The sequence below is a fragment of the Oryctolagus cuniculus genome, chromosome 7 (genome assembly GCF_051225735.1).
Source record: "Oryctolagus cuniculus isolate XC-2025 breed Fujian yellow rabbit chromosome 7, ASM5122573v1, whole genome shotgun sequence".
NCBI lineage: Eukaryota > Metazoa > Chordata > Mammalia > Lagomorpha > Leporidae > Oryctolagus > Oryctolagus cuniculus.
Window position 1 is genome coordinate 111,632,320 of NC_142873.1, and position 21,980 is coordinate 111,654,299.

At 42.4% G+C, this 21,980-nt stretch overlaps 1 protein-coding gene across 25 annotated transcripts in view; it reads right to left on the minus strand.

The window, feature by feature from the left end:
* The window catches only part of PATJ (PATJ crumbs cell polarity complex component), a 452,303-nt gene that overhangs the window by 359,488 nt on the left and 70,835 nt on the right, over positions 1 to 21,980 (minus strand). For all 25 annotated transcript variants that reach the window (XR_016237308.1, XM_089337289.1, XM_070078398.2 and 22 more), the window contains exons 13-14: positions 20,448 to 20,524; positions 17,752 to 17,808 (exon numbers count right to left, since the gene is read on the minus strand). Coding sequence is in view for 24 of the 25 variants with exons in the window: in XM_089337289.1 (XP_089193415.1) it covers positions 17,752 to 17,808; positions 20,448 to 20,524 (134 nt within the window). In the remaining variant the exon portion in view is untranslated. The remainder of the gene's footprint in view (positions 1 to 17,751; positions 17,809 to 20,447; positions 20,525 to 21,980) is intronic.

The window sequence follows — 21,980 nt, forward strand, 5'->3', positions numbered from 1 at the left end:
CAGGGGAGAGAACCAGTGGATGAAAGACCCTTCCCTTTGTCTCTCACTTACTCTCTCTGTAATGCTATCTCTCAAATAAATTAATAAATCTTTTTTTTTTTAAATCTGTTTATCTAAAAATACCAAGGGAATAGGTATGTGGTGCTGCAGTTAAGATGTAGCTTGGGGTATCCACATCCAATACTGAAGTGGCTAGATTTGGGCCAGCACTGTGGCGCAGCGGGTTAATGCCCTGGCCTGAAGTGCCAGCATCCCATATGGGCGCCGGTTCTAGTCCCGGCTGCTCCTCTTCCGATCCAGCTCTCTGCTATGGCCTGGGAAAGCAGAAAATGGCCCAAGTCCTTGAGCCCCTGTACCCGCGTGGGAGACCAAGAGGAAGCTCCTGGCTTTGGATCGGTGCAGTTCCGGCCGTTGTGACCAATTGGGGAGTGAACCATCGGATGGAAGACCTACCTACCTACTTACCTACCTATCTCTCTCTCTCACTCTCTGCCTCTCCTCTCTCTGTGTAACTCTGACTTCAAGTAAAATAAATAAGTCTTTTAAAAAAAGATTTATTTATTTATTTGTAAGAAGTCTTTCATCCAATGGTTCATTCCCCAATTGGCCAGAACTGCGCCAATTCAAAGTCAGTAGCTAGGAGCTTCTTCTGGGTCTCCCATGCGGGTGCAAGGGCCCAAGGACTTGGGCCATGTTCTACTGCTATCCCAGGCCATAGCAGAGAGCTGGATGGGAAGTAGAGCAGCCGGGTCTTGAACCGGTGCCCACATGGGATGCTGGCGCTTCATCCCAGGGTGTTAACCCACTGCGCCACAGCCCTGGCCCCCAAATAAGTAAATAAATCTTTAAAAAATGGACTAATACAGACACCTTGTGAAGAAGAAGAAGAGGAAGAGGAAGAGGAAGAGGAGGAGGAGGAAGAGGAAGAGGAAGAGGAAGAGGAGGAAGAGGAAGAAGAGGAAGAGGAAGAAGAGGAAGAAGAAGAGGAAGAGGAAGAAGAGGAAGAGGAAGAAGAGGAAGAAGAGGAAGAAGAGGAAGAGGAGGAAGAGGAGGAAGAGGAGGAAGAGGAAGAAGAAGAAGAAGAAGAAGTGGCTGGGTTCAAGACCTGGCTCCACTCCACTTCCAATTCCAGCTTCCTATTATTGCATACTCTGAAAGGCAGCAGGCAGTAACTATAGTTATTGGGTCTCTGCTACCCATGTGAGAAACCCAGGCTGAGTTCTAGGTTTTAGATTTTATGGGTATCTTGGAAGTGAACCAGCACATGGAAGATCTGTCTCTCTGCCTTTTGATTATGTAAAAATAAATATACCAAGGTCACCTCTATTTTATAGAAGAAAACCTTACACAGGGTAGCAAGGTGGCTCTTCTCACGTTTCCTATTCTTGTGATATTTCATCCCTAAGTGATCACTGCCCCTTAGTCATCTGCTCTGAGTCCCAAGAGTTTCCAGGCTTTGCTTCAGACACCACCTGGGGCTTGTTTCCATCCCACACAACATGCAGACTAATGTGACGTGGCAAGGAGTCCAGCTGACCAAGACCTCAATGACTTGAAACAGGCACGAGGGATTTCTGGCTTCAGGCTAATTTCTGGAGACTGAGTGCACTTGACCACCAAGCACTTCAGCATCTACAAGCATCTCTAGCAAAGAGATGTTGTAGCACTCTGAATAGATGAGGAAGACTGTTGTTACTCCTCTATGCTTTCTTTATTTCCTGCCATTTTATTCCCTATTCTTATCACTGTACCAAATTACATAGAAGGAGCCACTAATGTCATTTGCTTTACTAGTGCATTTAATAGAGGCATAAAAAAAAAACAAAACACAAAACCCTCTCCGAGAAATGTTTCTGTAACAACAGTGCACCCACCCACCTATACCAACTGCTTCCTTCCTTGGTTATGGCCTCACTCACATCTCATGTCCAGTGGGTGGCTGCAGTTCACTGTACTTGGAGAGTTATTTAATTGTCAAATATTTTACGAGCCAATTGTTAAACACAGCCAATATAAAAAAATTAAAGTATATGGATTTGATATTAAATTATATTAAAAATGTAACAAATACTCAAAATCCATCACTTGCTAATTATTTGTCACTACACTTTACTAATATTTCTTGAAGTAGTTGACATCTGTATGGTAGAAATATTCTCTAGGACTCTAAGACCTCAGAGGATTCAGAAGGACTCTACAAATGAAACAGACATATGAAATGGTTGATCTATTTGCTAAATGCATACAGGCCTGCTCCTCTGGAGGAGCCCATAATAATGAAGAGTTACTGTGTGCTGCTTTCCAGCTCAGGAATAAGTGATGTCATTTTAGTAGCTTGCAATCTGCCACAGTGGGAGTATTCACATCACAGATATTAGGCGACACTACAAACTGGTCTCTGTTTTTTCCTCTTGAGAGCAAGACATTTACCAGCATATCACTGATCTATGATTTAGAGTGAACTGACATGCAGCATATATTTATGGCATGTACACTATGTACAAGACATTGAGTCATGAGCTGGAAGCACAGGGTGAACAAAAGGAACATCCCTACCCTTGTGGGCTTAATAGCTAGTATGGCAGACAATGATCAAGGAGGAAAAGTAGGAAGACAAGAGCAGATAAGTTAACCAACAACTAGCCAACCAATGAGTAGGTATATCATGATCCTAATATGCCAAGTAAAGAATACAAAGACATGCACCAAGGGAAGTGTGACCATTGTGCAAAAAACAGACAAGCGATTACTGATTGTGAGAGGTACTGAAAGGAACTAACCAATAATGGCGTAAGAGTGAAACTAGTGAAAGTTGGTCAGAGAAGACTCCATAGAAAAGGGAACATTGAAGGTGAGACCAAAAGAATAAGGAGTCAGCCCTACAAAGAGCCTGCTGGATGACTGCCTGTAGGAGGACAGTGAAAAGGATAATTGCTAAATTTTGGTTTGAGCAAATAAAAGATGCTAGTGTAGATTGACATAAACATAAGTACCACAGGGGCTGGTGTTGAGGTACAGTGGGTTAAGCTGCCATCAGCAATGTCAACATCCCATATCAACACTGGCTGGGGTCTCAGATGCTCCACTTCTGGTCTGGCTCCCTGATAATGGGCATGGAAAGGCAGTGGAAGATGGCTCAAGTCCTTGGGCCCCTGCCCCCATGTGAGAGACCCGGAAGAAGCTCCTGGCTTTGGGGTGGCCTAGCTTTCACTGTTGCAGCCACTTGGGGAGTGAACCAGTGGATGGAAGATCATACACACACTAATAAGTTAATAAATCTTAAGCAAAAAACTATAAGCATCCCAATTACAACAAAGACTGTGGTACACACTGCGAGACTTTTCTTATTTATGTAACACAGCCCTTCACAGATAAAATAGTTAGGAAACTTGCTTCAATCTCCCCTTTTAGCACCCCCCCCCCATACACACACACACAGTTACCCCTGATCTGTTCACAGGGCTGACCTCATTGCTACTTCTCCTATCTCCATGGGAAAGGTGAAATTGGGAATGGCCTCAAGCATGCAGGATGGCAAAGGCTCATTCCTGGCATTCCCTGCCCTGTAAAAACAGGGCTGTGCTACACTCCCTGGAAAACTAGAACTGTGAAAAAAACACACATGCTTCATCTTCAGTCATGCTGAACAAATATGCCAGAAATGATGTTTACAGAACCTATAAATCTGCAGGAGGTCTACCTGATACCTAACAGTTGTGAATCTCAGTCTGGGTTTCTGAGACTCCAGAAGACGCTGCTGGAGATCTCTCCACAGGAGGACTGTCTAATTACACGGCCCAGCTGCACTTAGCAACTGAACAAATCAACTACTTCACATATCTCTTTCACTGGTCCACTGCTTCCATATTCTTAGAGTAGACTGTGCTGGCCAGCACCGCAGGTCACTAGGCTAATCCTCCGCCTAAAGTGCCGGCACACCGGGTTCTAGTCTCGGTCCGGGTGCCGGATTCTGTCCCGGTTGCCCCTCTTCCAGGCCAGCTCTCTGCTGTGGCCAGGGAGTGCAGTGGAGGATGGCCCAAGTGCTTGGGCCCTGCACCCGCATGGGAGACCAGGAGGAAGCACCTGACTCCCGGCTTCGGATCAGAGCAGCTCCGGCCATAGTGGCCATCTTGGGGGCGAACCAATGGAAGAAGACCTTTTTCTCAGTCTTTCTCTCTAACTCTGCCTGTCCAAAAAAAAAAAAAAAAAAAGTAGAGCAGACTGTGCTAAAATGACAGGAACAGGTGCAACAGAAGATTGCTAACTTTATCCCACTTATCAGCTTGATAAACACCAAGCTTTTTGATGCTTATTCAATGTGTTTTGCATGTGGTCCTATTTAAACTGATAAAGTCCAACAGCAGAGGATGTTCATGATCCTGATATGAGAAGTAAAAGACAAAGGAAGGAAGAGTCAAGATGGTAGAACAGGGAGGGAGATTATTGCTCTAGTCTAGAAGAACAGTTTTTACGAAAGATCTCTGCAAGTGAGATCCCAGTGGAAAGAACGGGCCATCAAAGAAGGAGGTGCCTTTCTCTGGAGAGAGGAAAGAACTTCCACTTTGACTATGACCTTGTCTAAATAACATCAAAGTCGGTGAACTCAAAAGGCTTCCATAGCCTTGGCATCTCACGACTAGGGAGATTACTGATGCCATAAACAAGAGTATCAAATTGTTAAGTCAACAACAGGAGTCAACAGCACTTACTCCTCATGTAGGATCTCTGTCCTTAATGTGTTTTTCAATGTGAATTAATGCTACAACTAGTACTCAAACAGTATTTTACACTTTATGTTTCTGTGTGGGTGCAAACTGATGAAATCTTTACTTAATATATACTAAATCGCTCTTCTGTATGTAAAGATAATTGAAAATGAATCTTGATGCGAATGGAATGGGAGAGGGAGCGGGAGATGGGAGGGTTGCGGGTGGCAGGTAAGTTATGGGGGGGAAAGCCATTGTAATCCATAAGCTGTACTTTGGAAATTTATATTTATTAAATAAAAGTTAAAAAAATAAATCTAATATCCAACAACAACAAAAAAGTGGACAGAGTGCAGTCTCAGGGAAGAGTTAGGGAGAAAACGGCAGAGGAAACTCCATGCCAGTTAGAGGGACCCTGTGGACTAGGCAGAGGGTGTGGATGTGCACGACTCAGGAACCCAGCTGCCGAGAGCCTCGGCATCAGCTCTGGAGTGAGGTGAGACCGGACGGCAGCAGCATAACTCAGTGGCATTAAAGCTGTGGAAAGAGTCTGTCATGAGTCTGACTAGGAGCCCTGTGAGAGACAGTGTACCTGCCATCCCAGAGGGAAAAAAAGGAGGGCATGTTTCTCTCTCCCTGGCCGCCAGCACAGGCATCCTGTAACTAACCGAGAGGGCGGATACCATTTTGGACCCATGTAACAGCTGTACCTCCTCAGGTCGGCATGCCTGGCAACAAGCAGAGAGGAGACAATTTAGTCTAGCTGGAAGAACTGACAGGGGCATGGGAGCTCATGACTGTGGGAACCTTACGTGCTGGAACTGTGAAAACACTGTGGCTATGTGGGAGGGCACAGGTTGTGGCTGAGACTTTGGCCAGTCACTACGGGTGGCTCCACATACTCAGAGCTGCCTGATTCCCTGGTGAGGATCATTGCTGCAGGATCCGTGTTCACACCAAGGACTGCACGGATCCTTTGTGTTATTCTTGTGCAGCACAGATAAAAACTGACCTGCTGGGGCTGGTGCCCAGGCATTGGTCCCCTTTGAGGAAATGAGCTTAGCGAGAGACTACACCAACCGAGCTACACAAACCTCCCTTCTGACCAAAAAACAAAAACAAAAACAAAGTTAGAGTTACTACACCCAACTTGGGTGTCACCTTAGACACTCCCTTCACCCTGGAGATCTGAACAGAGCTCCCTGATCACATCCACCACACACCTCTGAGTATGCAGTAAAAGGGAAGACACTCCGCTAAGCCATAGAGGCATAATCCAAAGACAAAAGACATCACAGGGGGAAAAAAAAACAAAACCAAAGAGTATCACCACCAATGCCTATAATAAACGCAGCAATTTGGCCGGCGCTGCGGCTCACTAGGCTAATCCTCCACCTTGCGGCGCTGGCACACCGGGTTCTAGTCCCGGTCGGGGCACCGGATTCTGTCCCGGTTGCCCCTCTTCCAGGCCAGCTCTCTGCTGTGGCCAGGGAGTGCAGTGGAGGATGGCCCAAGTGCTTGGGCCCTGCACCCCATGGGAGACCAGGAGGAAGCACCTGGCTCCTGGCTTCGGATCAGCGCAGTGCACCGCCTGCAGCCCGCTGGTCGCGGCGGCCATTGGAGGATGAACCAACGGCAAAAAGGAAGACCTTTCTGTCTCTCTCTCTAACTGTCCACTCTGCCTGTCAAAAAAATAAATAAATGCAGCAATTCAAAGAATAAGAATAATGAAGACGGCCAGCACTGTGGCTCAATTGGCTAATCCTCCACCTGCGGCACCAGCACCCTGGGTTCTAGTCCCAGTTGGGGCGCCAGGTACTAGTCCCAGTTGCTCCTCTTCCAGTCCAGCTCTCTGCTGTGGCCTGGGAGGGCAGCGGAGGATGGCCCAAGTGCTTGGGTTCCTACACCCGCATGGGAGACCAGGAGGAAGCACCCAGCTTTGGATTGGCACAGCGCCAGCCGTGGCAGCCATTAGGGGAGTGAACCAACAGAAGGAAGACCTTTCTCTCTGTCTCTCTCTCATTGTCTATAACTCTTTCTCTCTCACTGTCTAACTCTGCCTGTCAAAAAAAGAATAATGAAGACAACATCATGCCCCCAAGAGAACACAACACTTCAATAGTATAATATGAAGATAATAAGACTGATGAAATACCAAAAATGGAATTAAAAAAATTGATCTTAGGATTATGCAGAAGTAATCAGAAGCAAATTCATGAACTAAAGAATTCCGCACACATCATGCATGAAAATTATTGCCACAAAAATGAGATTTTAAAGTGAAATAAAAATGAAATATTAGAAATGAAGAACTCAATAGAACAAATAAAAAATACTAGAGACAAAAGAAAGAACATCCAGGCCGGCACCACAGCTCAATAGCTAATCTTCCGCCTGTGGTGCCGGCACCCTGGGTTCTAGTCTCAGTTGGGGCGCCGGATTCTGTCCCAGTTGCCCCTCTTCCAGGCCAGCTCTCTGCTGTGGCCAGGGAGTGCAGTGGAGGATGGCCCAAGTGCTTGGGCCCTGCACCCCAAGGGAGACCAGGAGAAGCACCTGGCTCCTGCCTTCAGATCAGTGCAGTGCGCTGGCCACAGCGGCCATTGGAGGGTGAACTAACGGCAAAGGAAGACCTTTCTCTCTGTCTCTCTAACTGTCCACTCTGCCTGTCAAAAAAATAAAAAAAAATTAAAAAAAGAAAGAAAGAAAGAAAGAATATCCGAGTTAAAAGACAAATCTCTGGAACTTTTATAGTCAGAGACAAAAAAAAGAAAAAAAGAAGAAGAAGAAATTAGAAAAATAAAAAACACTGTCGGAGATGTATGGGATACTATCAAACGACTCAACATATGGGTCTTAAGAGTTCTGAAGGTGTGGAAAGAGAGAATGGATTAGAAGGCCTTTTTAGTGAAGTAATTATAGAAAACTTCCCTAATTTGGAAAAAGAAAGACATCCAAATGCAGAAAGCACAAAGAACTCCCAATAGACATGACCAGAAAAGATCCTCACCATGACACATTGTACTCAAACTCTCCACAGTAAAACACCAAGAAAAGATTCTAAAATGTGCACGAGAAACACCAAATTACTTTCAGAAGATCTCCAATTGGACCCCCAGTTGATTTCTCATCAGAAACCCTAAAGGGTAGGAGAGAATGGTAATATATATATTCCAAGTCTTAAGAGAAAAAAACTGTCAGCCCAGAATACCGTATCTTTCAAAGCTATCATTTATGAATGAAGGTGAAATAAATACCCTCCATAACAAACAGAAATTGAAAGAAGTTGTTGGGGCCAGCACTGTGGCACAGCGGGTTAACGCCCTAGCCTGAAGCGCTGGCATCCCATATGGGCACCGGTTCCAGACCTGGCTGTTCTACTTCCAATCCAGCTCTCTGTTACGGCCTGGGATAATAGTGGAAGATGACCCAAGTTCTTGGGCCCCTGCACCTATGTGGGAGACCTGGAGGAAGCTCCTGGCCCCTGGCTTCAGATTGGCACAGCTCCAGCTGTTGCAGCCATCTGGGGAGTGAATCATTGGATAAAGACACCTCTCTCTCTCTCTATCTCTCTGTCTCTGTCTCTCCGCCTCTCCTCTCTCTATGTAACTCTGATTTTGGAATAAATAAATCTTTAAAAAACAAAAATAAGAAGCTGTCACCACTCCTCCAGCCTTACAAAAGATGCTCTAGGATGTGCTACACAGAAAAATATAAACTGGTCACACTATGAAAGAAAGTGAAAGCAGAAAATCTCCCAGTAAATGTATAAAGGAGACCCAAAATAAACAACAGGAATATTAATGGGAAAATGCCAGGGCCAAGTCATTACTTATCAATAGTCACCTTGAATTTAAATGACCCCAACTCTCCAGTTAAAAGATACAGACTGGCTGAATTAATTAAAAAACAAAAGCCATCTATTTGCCGCCTACAAGAAATACATCTCACCAACAAAGATACACGCAGACTGAAAATAAAAGGATGGAAAAAGATAATCCACGCTGGCAGAAACTTAAAAAGAGCTGGTGCAGCCATCCTAATATCAGACAAAATAGACTTTAACACAAAAACTGTTAAAAGAGACAAAGAACAGCACTATGTAATGATTAAGGGATCAATTCAACAGGAAGATGTGACTATTATAAAAGCTTATGCACTTAATTACAAGGCACCTGGCTGTTTAAAAACCATGTCAATGGATCTAAAGTGAGACATAGACTCCAATACAGTAGTAAAGGGGGACTTTAATACTCCATTTTCAGCAATGCACAGATCAACCAAACAGAAAATAAGCAAGGAAACAACAGTTAATTGACACTATAGATCAAACAGACCTAAAGATATCTATAGAACTTTTTCATCCTACAGATGCAGAATACACATGTTGTCACCAGTGCATGGAACTTTCTCTGGGATAGATCACATGCTAGGCCATAAAGCAAGTCTCAGATATCAAATTATTAGACAACATCAGGGAAACCCTGCAAGACACTGGCATAGGCAAAGAGTTTTTGCAAAAGACCCCAGTGACACAGGCAATCAAAACCAAAACGGACAAATAGGATTACATCAAATTGAGGAGCTTCTGCACTGCAAAAGAACCACTCAGCAGAGTGAAGAGACAACCATCAGAATGGGAGAAATTATTTGCAAACTATACAACTGATAAAGGATTAATAACCAGAATATATAGAGATTAAAAAAAAAACTCAACAGCAACAAAACAAATGATCCAGTTAAGAAATGGGCAAAGGACTTAAACAGGCATTTTTCCAAAGAGGAAATTCAAATGACCAACAGACACATGAAAAAATGTTCAGGATCACTAGCCATCAGGAAAATGCAAATCAAAACCACAATGAGGTTTCACCTCACCCCTGTTAGAATGGCTTTCATACAGAAATCAACCAATAACAAATGCTGGCAAGAATGTGGGAAAAAGGTACCCTAACTCACTATTGGTGGGAATGTAAACTGGTACAGCCACTGGGGGAGACAGTAAGGAGATACCATAGAAATCTGAATATAAACCTACCATATGACCCAGTCATCCCACTCCTAGGAATTTACCCAAAGAAAATGAAATCAGCATTTGAAAGACTGATCTATACTGCCATGTTTATTGAAATTCCATTCACAATAGCTAACATATGGAATCAACCCAAATGCCCGTCAACTGAAGACTGGATAAAGAAATTATGGTATATGTACACCATGGAATACTACATAGTGGTTAAAAAAAAAAAAGAAATCCTGTTGTTTGCAACAAAATGGATGAAACTGGAAAACACCATACTTAGTGAAATAAGCTAGTCCCAAAAGGACAAATATCATACCTTCTCTCTAATCTGTGATAACTAACAGAGCACCTAAAAGGTAATTTATACGAGTGAAAATAGCACTTCAAGATGCAATGACTTTGTTTTTCTTTCTAAGATTTTTTATTTGAAAGTGTTACACAGAGAGAGGAGAGGCAGAGAGAGAGAGAGAGAGAGGGAGGTCGGTCTTCCATCCAATGGTTCACTCCCCAGATGGCCGCAACGGCCAGAGCTGTGCCAATCCAAAGCCAGGAGCCAGGAGCTTTTTCCAGGTCTTCCAAGTAGGTGCAAGGGCCCAAGGACTTGGGCCATCTTCTACTGCTTTCCCGGGCCACAGCAGAGAGCTGGACAGGAAGTGGAGCAGCTGGGTTTCGAACTGGCGCTCATGTGGGATGCCAAAGCTTCAGGCCAGGGCATTAACCCACTGCGCCACAGCGCCGGCCCCAAGATGCAATAACTTTGAACAGCTCGTTGATGAACAGTTTTTTTCCCATACAATTTGTTGAACTCTACTGAGTATAGAGTTAATCGTATGTGCATTAGGTTACCTGAAAATAGATCTTAAGTAAAAAATAACAATAGGAGTAGGAGAGGGAGAAGGGAGAGGGGTGGGACTGTGGGTATGGTAGAAGAATCACTACATTCCTAAAGTTTTACTTATGAAAAGTATGAAGTTTGTATTCCTTAAACTTTCAGGGGCTGGGGGGAAGAAGACAAAGGAAAATGTGACCATGGCATGATTTATTGTCATTGCTGAAATGATGAAGATCAAAGGAGATCAAGAAAGCTAGAGGCCTTCAAACCATGAGTGCAGAGATCTGTCATGAAACAAACTGCTGCTCATTCATTTTGCTAAAAGCTCTACTTTTAGGATCCTAAAACAAGATTTCTCAATGCTCTAATGAGAATATAAATGACATTGCTTCAAGGGGGAAAAAAACTACTGGAAAGCAATACTCCAACGTGCCAGTGAAATGGGAGAGGATACTTCCAAAATTGCTGGACTCAAAGCAGAAGAAAAAGAAGCCCTGATTGATTCTTGTCACACACACAAAGTGAAAGCATTATATAGACATTTATGTTTAAAGATTGGAGAATTATTAAATTTATCATCAAAAAAATTTTTCAAGAATGTGGCTGCAAGTTTTAATATAATGAGTGTCAGCCAAATTCAGTTGTGTTCAAGACAATCAAGAGTCTCATTTGTATAGGGTTTTTCTCACCTCTCTAACATCTTGATTCTGAAAATTTAAAAACATAAATGTGTACTAGGTTGCAGAGTAGCCTTTTAAAAGATTTGTTTATTTATTTATTTGAAAAGCGGAGTTACAGAAGTGGAGCAGCCAGGTCTTGAACCGGCACCCATATGGAATGTGGCACTGCAGGTGGTGGTGTAGGCCCCTATAGTAGTATATTGAAAGTTCTCTTCAGCTACCTTACACCAAGATCACACATCAGTGCTATTTACCATTGTAAGTAGTATTTTTGTTTCTTTCTTGGCTCATGTAATATGTGAGTTTTTCATACCTTTTCTTACACCTTGTACTTTCTCCCTGTCTTTGCTCAGTTGTCAGTCCATTTGGAGTACCTAATGTATTCATTTCTCCAAATCTATTCTTCAGAGGCTATTTCAAAAGCCATCCTGCCAACTGCCTCCTGCTACTATCTTGAGGAAGTAATATCTCCTTCTTTGAACATGTTTTCAGCATTTTAGCAAATTCTCAATGGTGTGGGGGCAAAGCAGGGATCAAAATTCTCATTAGGCACCTCACCCCAAAGAATCAGAACACTGGTGAGGAGGAACAAAATAGGGTATGTGCATTTTCAAGAATGCGCCTCTGAGGATTCTGAGATAGCACCTGTCCTAGTAGATAACACTGCTCTATAGTGACTTAGGCTCTCCACCCAGAGAGCAGCAAGTGTACAATGTCACATTGGACAGTTGGTAATAACGGTTGCTCTGAAAAAGAAAATGAGACAACCAGGATGGAAGAAAAACTTATTGTTTGTAGTACATACTTTTATGCATTTTGAACTTTATGTCTTCTCTACATATTATCTATTCAAAATTAAAAAGAAAAAGGAATAGTGCTAGCTTAGAAACTAGATAACACTTGATTTCTTTCCTAAGTCTGCTACTAACTACATACAATCTTTAACCTGCCTGACACTCAATTTTGACATACTAAAAATGAGAAGGAGGGGGCCAGCATTGTGTTGCAACTGGTTAAGGTGCCACCTGCAAGGCCAGCATCCCACATGAATACCAGTTCAAGTCCCACTTGATGCTCCACTTCGAATCCAGCTCCCTGCAAATGCACCTGGGAAGCAGAGGAAGATGGCCAAGTGCTTGGGCCCCTGTTGACCATGTTGGAGACCTTGCTGGAGTTCCAGGTTCCTGGCTTCAGGCTGCACACACACCCACCCCCAGACCCCAGCTATTGAGGTCACTGGGGAGTACATCAGCAGATGGAAGACATGTCTCTCTCTCTGTCTCTCCCTCTGTTAGTCTGTCTTTTGAATGAATAATGAATGAATGAATAAATCTTTTTCAAAAATGAGAAGGAAATGTTTACAGACCAATGGGGTTATTATGAGAAATGAAGGAGAAAATAGCTTTCAAGCAATTAACTGGTCTTTATAACTGAGTACGAACACCCACTGCAACCGTTGGAAAAACCTGGTACATCCTACAGCCTTAAAAAAGTCTATCTACTCGCAGTACAGTGAGGCAGGGGGAGGGTGGGAGGAGACAATATGTTAATGTTCTCTGGCTCAGGAAATTTAATTCAGGAGGGAAATAAAGTGAAATTTGTCTCCATTCTGTTGAAGCCAGAGAATAGGACTTGGTATGTCTGTTCCCATACCAGGAATATTACTGATGAACACTTCATATTACAATTGATAGCCAGCAGCAAGGTAACTAGAATGAGTTTAATGCTCTTCTTTCACACAGTTGTGATTATCTTAATAGTAAACACTTGTCAAGAAAGCCATCCCCGCCGGATTCTGTCCCGGTTGCTCCTCTTCCAGTCCAGCTCTCTGCTGTGGCCCGGGAAGGCAGTGGAGGATGGCCCAAGTGCTTGGGCCCTGCACTCGCATGGGAGACCAGGAGGAAGCACCTGGCTCTTGGCTTTGGATCAGTGCAGCGCCGGCCATAGCAGCCATTTGGGGGATGAACCAACGGAAGGAAGATCTTTCTGTCTCTCTCTCTCTCACTGTCTAACTCTGCCTGTCAAAAAAAGAAAGAAAAAAAAGAAAAAAGCCATCCCTAAAAGTGCAAGTCTCCCCAGATGCGGGAAAACGGTTCCTGTATCATGATTAACAGCTGCCTAGAAGCAGGGCTGCTAACGCTCGGCCACTGTAAATAGATTTCTCCTCCCTCCTTCCCCACAGCCCCACCCACCTCCAGAGAAAACCTTATCTGTTGATATGAACCCCTACCATACAGAAATGCTACTTAAGTCATCCCTTCCAGTGGGGTGGAAACCACCAAAATAAGAGCTAGACCCTTAGAAGCACCAGCTAGAGCCATGAAACACAGTTATCCTCATCAGAAAGCCGAAGGACAGAAGAGAAGTGATAATCTGGACCCCACATCATGACACAACCCTGCCTTATCCCTTCCATTGGGGTTGCCTGGCACCCAGGATAAAGCCTATGCAGATCACCCTGGTTCTGAAAGCTCCCAGCACCTGGCCTGCTTCACCTTATCTCCTGACAATGAAATTAAGAAGTACCTCACCACATACCAACTGTTATTAATTACTGCAGGATTGTCTACTCATTCCACAGACTGAGAATCAACTTCCTGAGTTCAAATTCTAGATAGCTACGTGATGCTGGAAAATCATATCAACTATGTCTAATTTAATTTTCTGTAAAAGGGACATACTGACAGATTAGTTTTTACCTCCAGATATGTATAGGAATTAAATATAATATTCTTTGAACAGCTGCAAGCACACAGTAGGCTGTTTTTTATCATTTATATATAAATCAGTGTTTTTTGCTAAACTGCTCTTTAACTTTCACTAAATTCTCAGATATTGGCTATTTTCTATTTAACTGTCTTCCAGTTCACTGAATTCCTTGTGCCTATTCTGCTAATTCTAATCTACTGAATACTTAATTTTAGTTATTTTCTACCCTGTAATTTCCATTTCATTCATTTTCAGATTTGTAATTCACAGGTGAAATTCTCAAGTACAAAAAAATCCATCTTTGCCATATCCTTTAGTTCTTGAACATGTTAGATATAAATTATAAGGATTTTTAAAAATTTTATTTATTTATTTGAGAGATACAGTTACAAAGCAAGGGAGAGACAGAGAGAAAGGTCTTCCATCCACTGGTTCACTCTCCAAATGGCCACAACAGCTGAAGCTGGACCGATTGAAGCCAGGATCCAGGAGCTTCTTCCAGTCTCCCACTGGGGTGCAAGGGCCCAAGCACTTAGGCCATCCTCCACTGCTTTCCCAAGCATAGCAGAGAGCTGGATCGAAAGAGGAGCAGCTGGGACTAGAACCGGTGCCCATATGGGATGCCAGCACTGCAGGCAGAGGCTTAACCTAGTATGCCACAGCACTGGTCCTGCTTATAAGAATATAAGTAGTTAATTCCAACATCTAGATCAACTTTGGATCTATTTCTGTTGTGCGGTGTTCTGTCATTATTAGTTATTTGGTTGCAATTCTCATCATGCCATAATTTGATAGAATGAACAACATTATTTATGACAACTACAACAGGCTTCAAATGATGTTAACTGGGGTCAGTGCTATGGTGTAGTGGGTTAAGTTGCTGTCTGCAGCACTGGCATCCCATATGGGAGTCAGTTCAAATCCCAGGAGCTCCACTTCTGATCCAGCTCCCAGCTAACATGCCTGGGAAAGTACTGGAACACAGTCTAAGTGCTTGAGTCCCTGCACCCCAGTGGGAGACTCAGATGAAGCTCCTGGTTCCTGGCTTCAACCTGGCCCAGCCTGGCTGTTGCAGACATTTGGGAATGCACCAGAAGATGGATGATCTCTCTGTCTCTCCCTCTAATTCTGATTTTCAATAAATAAAACTTAAAAAAAAATGATGTTAGGCTCTTGTCTTGAGTTGCCAAGGCTATGGAAGCCTTTTGAGTTCGCCACTTTGATGTTATTTTAGACAAGGTCATAGTCAAAGTGGAAGTTCTCTCCTCCCTTCAGAGAAAGGTACTTCCTTCTTTGATGACCTGTTCTTTCCACTGGGATCTCACTCACAGAGATCTTTCATTTAGTTTTTTTTTTTTTTTTTTCCCCCAGAGTGTCTTGGCTTTCCATGCCTAAAATACTCTCATGGGCTCTCCAGCCAGATCTGAATGCCTTAAGGGCTGATTCTGAGGCCAGAGTACTGTTTAGGACATCTGCCATTCTATGAGTCTGCTGTGTATCCTGCTTCCATGTTGGATCGTTCTCTCCTTTTTAATTCTATCAGTTAGTATTAGCAGACACTAGTCTTGTTTATGTGATCCCTTAGACTCTTAATCCTATAATTGCGATCAATTGTGAACTGAAACTGATCACTTTGACTAGTGAGATGGCATTGGTACATGCCACCTTGGTGGGATTTAATTGAAATCCCCTGGCACGTTTCTAACTCTACCGTTTGGGGCAAATCCGATTGAGCATGTCCCAAACTGTACATCTCCTCCTCTCTTATTCCCACTCATATTTATCAGGATCACTTTTTACTTAAATTTAAACACCTAAGAATAATTGTGTGTTAATTAAAGGATGATTACTGACTCCATAAACAAGAGTGTCAATTGTTAAGTCAACAACAGGAGTCACTGTGCACATACCCCCCATGTAGGATCTCTGTCCTTAATGTGTTGTACAATATGAATTAATGTTATAACTAGTACTCAAACAGTATTTTACATTTGTGTTTCTGTGTGGGTGCAAACTGTTGAAATCTTTACTTAATATATACTAAACTGATCTTCTGTATATAAAGATAATTGAAAATGAATCTTGATGTGAATGGAATGGGAAACAGAGCAGGAGATGGGAGAGTTGTGAGTGGGAAGGAAGTTATTGGGGGCGGGGGAAGCCACTGTAATTCAAAAGCTGTACTTTGGAAATTTATGTTTATTAAATACAAATTAAAAAAATTTTTTTAATGATGTTAATTACCTCTACTCCAAGAGTTCTCACCTTGTGCAGTAAAAAGGAGCTAGTGTGTGTGCCTGTACACGTAGAGGTGGTTGGGATACTGGTGGGTGACCATCACAGAGACATGGCAGAGGTGTAATTCTGCCCAGGTTCCTGACTAGTGTTTTAGCCTCCCACATTATACAGCTCTGGAATTCGGTGGATGTCCCCATGGGGGATCAGCTCTTCTCATCACCTCTGCCCTCCTGCGATCAAAGCCCTACATTCCAGGACCTTACATTTTGTACTAAGTGAAACACAGCAAGTAAAAGAAGGAGAATGATCACACTTTGAGTACAGTCTTAAAGAATGGGGATCTCAGGGCCAGTATTGCAGCACAACGGATTAAGCTGTGACCTGTCATGCTGGTATTCCCAAATGCGCGCTGGTTTGAGACCTGGCTGCTCCACTTCTGATCCAGCCCCCTGCAAATGCACCTGGGAAAGCAAGAGAAGATGGTCCAAGTGCTTGGGTCCCTAAGCCCATGTGGGAAATGAAGCTCCTGCTTTCAGCCTGGTCCAACCCTGGCTGTTCCAGTCATTTGGGGAGTGAAACCAGCAGATGGAATATCTCTCTGTCTCTCTCCCTCTCTAGTAACTCTGCCTTTCAAATTAATTTAAAAAAATTTATAAAGAATGGGGTTCTCTATTAAGGAAGACATTTTCCACCACTCTCACTCCCTAGTTCCTCACCACTAGTCTTGCTAACTGTATTGCTTTTCCTGACCCACCTCCAGGTAAACTTGGACTTGGCAATTCTGGTGTAAAGGATTTCGATTGAGCAGACTTTCAGAACCACCTTATAGAAACCTAGTAATAGCTTCAGCTGTCCATTCCTTCACTTGTTAATCAAATATTTATTAATATCTACTCTGTGCCAGATCCTCTACTGAGTGCTAGAGTTCCAGAAGAGAACAAAGCAAGGAGGAGGAAAAAAAAAACTCGGTCCTATAGAACTTATGTTTTAGTGAGTGGAGATCAAAAATAAGTAAGTTAGAGGCCAGCGCTGTGGCATAGCAGGTAAGGCTGCCATCTGCAGTGCTGGCATCCCATACGGGTGCTGGCTTGTATCCTGGCTGCTCCACTTCTAGTCCAGCTCTCTGCTATGGCCTGGGAAAGCAGTAGAAAATGGCCCAAATCCTTGGACCCCTGCACCCATGTGGGAGACCTGGAAGAGGCTTCTGGCTCTTGGCTGTTGCAGCCAACTGGGGAATGAACCAGTGGATGGAAGACCTCTCCCTGTCTCTCCTTCTCTCTGTAACTCTGACTTTCAAATAAATAAACAAATCTTTAAAAAAGAAAAAAAGAAGGTAACATGGGTCTTCTACATAATATGAACAATCACACCTGCATTATAGGAGATTTAAAATACACCTTAATTAACATCCTTTATAACCGTGAGAAGCCTCACATTTCCAGACAACATGTGAGACTAAGTTCTAGAAACTTATGAACAAACACTAATTTAGTTTCTTCAAGAAGAATTTATAACTTTATATAAAGTTCTTCAAACATTAAAAAAATTTTTAAAAACAATACTTACCTTGGAATACTTTTGTAACTCAGCATCATCTGCAATCTGTGTATTCAATGTCACAACCTAAATTAAGAAAAAATATTACCAATATTTATAAAAGCATAATTTTATTTCTTCCTAGGTTTTCTGAACATATCTGCCAAACCAATAACTCCATCTGACCTACATTCTAATCTCTTTCCTATATTTCTGAAACCCTAAGTGTAACACATAGTGGAAAATTTCAGACAGTATTGGCTTTCTCTTGTTCTCCATATCAATATTTTCTCCTAAATTATTCAAAAGTTGAACAGAATGTGATGGGTAAATACATCTATATGCTATTTTTAAAAATCCATGACCCCTGGCTGGTGCTGCGGCTCAATAGGCTAATCCTCCGCCTGTGGCGCCGGCACACCAGGTTCTAGTCCTGGTCGCTCCTCTTCCAGGCCAGCTCTCTGCTGTGGCCCAGGAAGGCAGTGGAGGATGGTCCAAGTGCTTGGGCCCTGCACCCCATGGGAGACCAGGAGAAACACCTGGCTCCTGGCTTTGGATCAGCGTGGTGCTCTGGCCACAGCCCGCCAGCCGCGGCGGCCATTGGAGGGTGAACCAACAGCAAAGGAAGACCTTTCTCTCTGTCTCTCTCTCACTGTCCACTCTGCCTGTCAAAAAAATAAATAGAAATAAAAATAAATAAAAATTTTAGTACAATCCTTCATTATATTGAATCTAAAAAAGTATTACTTTTTTGACAAAGCCAAGGGTATGGCCATTTTTACTTTCAATTCAGTCCTTAAAAAAAATTTGCAAGGTCAATAAAATCAGATGACTTTGGGAAAACTGAAGTATTTGACTTTTTACAGCAAGTTCAATCATTTCCCCAGGAGAAGCAGATGGCAAAGTCACAAACAGAAAGACCTCATCCAGGGGCCAGAAATGTGGCATAGCAGGTAATGCTGCAGCCCTGTGACACTTACATCCCATGTCCAGGTTGCTCCACTTCTAATCCAGCTCCCTGCTAATGGCTTGGGAAAAATAGTGGAAGCCCAAGGGTTTGGGTTCCTGCCACCCACATGGGAGACCTGGATGAAGCTCCTGGCTTTGGACTAGTCCAGCGCTGGCCATTGTGACCATCTGGGAAGTGAACCATCAGATGGAAGATCTCTCTGTCTTTCCCACTCTATAACTTTGATTTTTAAATATAAATAAATAATAAATGGAAGGAAGCTTGGGGAGACCCTGTTCCTGATAGGAAGCTCACGGGATACTTGGAGTTTTAATACTGGTCTAAAGCCACTGTTGCAAGCTTCAATGGTAGATACCCACAGACGTGAATTCCTTGCAAACAGAAAGTACTTTATTGATGATTTGCATCTGTGAGTTGTAAATAAATATGGGGCATCTGTAAGCAGGAGTTAAGTTAAACAATCCAACTAAAGATTCTAAAATTACTACATTTCAGAGTAGTAGAACTCGGAAGAAATCGAAGTGAGAAACATTGGAGTCTCTCTCTCACTCCCTCTCTCTTTTCTCTTTCTCCCTTCCTTCCATCCATCCACTTTGCCTAGATTCTTCTTTCTGCCCCTCATTCCTGAGAACAACTACAAATTTTAATGAGTAAGCTATTACTTTAAATTTCCAATTTCAAATTCTATCTCCTCTTTCTGGCCCCTCTGTTGTGGCCTTACCACACAACAAATCAAGCTGGAAAAGGCGGTTATAGGGAGTATAAGATTTTAACAGAAAAGAGCCCATCACAAAACCGGCTGTTTGTAAATACCGGTATACCAAGTTACTTTGAATTTCAAAGCAAGGGTAGAATAAAAGGTCACTTGCTAGGTGACAGCCTAATGATAGTATCTGAAATTTATGAAGCAGAGAAGATGCACTACCTGAGAACCGATATGCAAGTACAAAATTAGCAAGAAGACGAAGTATGAACTGTTCTGTCGAAATTTTCTAACAGATAGTGGCTGGATATTCTAAATCAAGAAGAGAAAAAAATCCAACCAGCTATCAAATACTAATGATAAGCATATATTAACAAAATGTGAATGACAGTAGAAATTTAAAAGAATATTTTACTGCTAATGCACTGGGTGAACACTGTAGAGGCTTTTCTAAGCACAGCTTTCTGCTTTCATGTGTATTCATATGGAGAAATGTAATCGATCCCTTATTTAATGAATTTAATAACAGGTGAAAGGAAGCCAAACGGACCACTGGAACTACAACTTACACCTAACCTAAATAACTTCCTGTTCTTTCAAATACATCTGATAATCATTCTTTCATTTTTCTCATAAAACTGTAAGATTCTCTGTGAAACACAGGACTAATGTCCACAGCCCTTTCAGTGTACAATAAAACAAACAGATCATAAAAGCAATCATAAAAATGCCAGCAATTTTAAGCAGCTGATACAGGTTATAAATTTAAAGGCAAGCCCTCATTCTCCTAACATTTTTTGGCTTATCACTGACTTAAATTGTTTCAACATAAACTGAGTGTCTGCTAATTGTAACTGAACTTTGTGTCCCAGTCTTAATTGTCCTTAAAACTTAAAATACTTTAAAAAGAAGTCAATTGATTGATCCAATAGAGAAGAAGAAATAAAGGCAGGCTGGCCATTTTTTGATGCTACCAGTTCTTTAAAATTGTAGCGTTAGGATCTTGACACAAAATGAGATGTAAGTGTTTTTTATTAAAAGATTTTAACATACCATTACTTCATAATCAGGGCCCAGGAGGTTTTCCCATCTGGATTTCAGCTTATTTTCTGGAGAGTCCGTGACTCTTTCTGGATATATACAGATTTAAAAAAAAAAAAAAAAAAAAAGTTGAGGCTACCGTGAGCCAAAAACATTTAGCTGCTGATTTCTTTTATAACAACAGTTTCAGTAAGTAAAGGAAAATCATTAACTGACATCTACTAGGTAAAGTGACTTACAAGATTATTGTAAAATGTAAAGACCAGTTGGGACTAAATTATGAAGGGGCTTTTTGTTGTTAAGGGATATTTTAAAGGAAGGAGGAAATAACAAACATAACTGTAATTTCAGTTACATACAGCTTACATGTATATATCCTATAGTTTACAAGTAAAACACATCTGGTTTTGCTTTATAATATGCTAGAATGTATAAGGATTTAATGTAAATACTAATCACTTCATCACTTCTCGGCCTTTTGCCTAAGATCAAGTGTAATATTAATCTCTTCAAAATAGTACCATTTTATCTATTCATTGGAAAAGTAAAAACTTACCAAGATATCTTTAATATCAAGCAGACATATCAAAACAATAAAATCACACTTTTCATATGAATTACTATAAAGGCTTATCTGAGGGACCAGGGTTTTGGCAAAACAGATTAAAGGCCAGTGCCGTGGCTCAATAGGCTAATCCTCCACCTAGAGGCGCCAGCACACCGGGTTCTAGTCCCAGTCGGGGCACTGGATTCTGTCCCGGTTGCCCCTCTTCCAGGCCAGCTCTCTGCTGTGGCCCGGGAAGGCAGTGGAGGATGGCCCAAGTGCTTGGGCCCTGCACCCACATGGGAGACCAGGAGAAGCACCTGGCTCCTGCCTTCAGATCAGCACGATGCGCCGGCAACAGCGCACCGGCCGCGGCGGCCATTGGAGGGTGAACCAACGGCAAAGGAAGACCTTTCTTTGTCTCTCTCTCTCTCACTGTCCACTTTGCCTGTCAAAAAACAAACAAACAAACAAACAGAAAGGATTAAGCCGCTGCCTGTGATGCTGGCATCCCATAGGAGCATCGGTTTGAGTTGACTTTCTCACTGGTTTGCTGCACTTCCTATCCAGCTCCCTGCTAATGCACCTGAGAAGGCAGTGGAAGACAGCTCAAGTACTTAGACCCTGCTTCCCATGTGGAAGATTGGACGGAAGTTCCAGGCTCCTGGTTTCAACTTGGCCGGGTCCCAACCATTGTGGTCATTTGGGAAGTAATCCAATGTGTATGGAAGATATCTCTCCCCCACCCCAACTCTGCCTTTCAAATAGACAAAATAAACCTTTAGAAAAAAGTTATCTTGTTTAATTTGACCAGAGTTTCAAGGGCTTTTGCATAAAATAAACTTTGCATTCATACCAGTTTTTTGTTGCTTCTTGGCTATTAGAATACTTGGAATTTTTATGATGTTCTTACTTGAGTGTAATATTGGCTTTATTGGACAGATGATTTAAAGAGTTAAAACAGATTTTAAAATGTCTTGCCTATCCTCTATATGATCTTA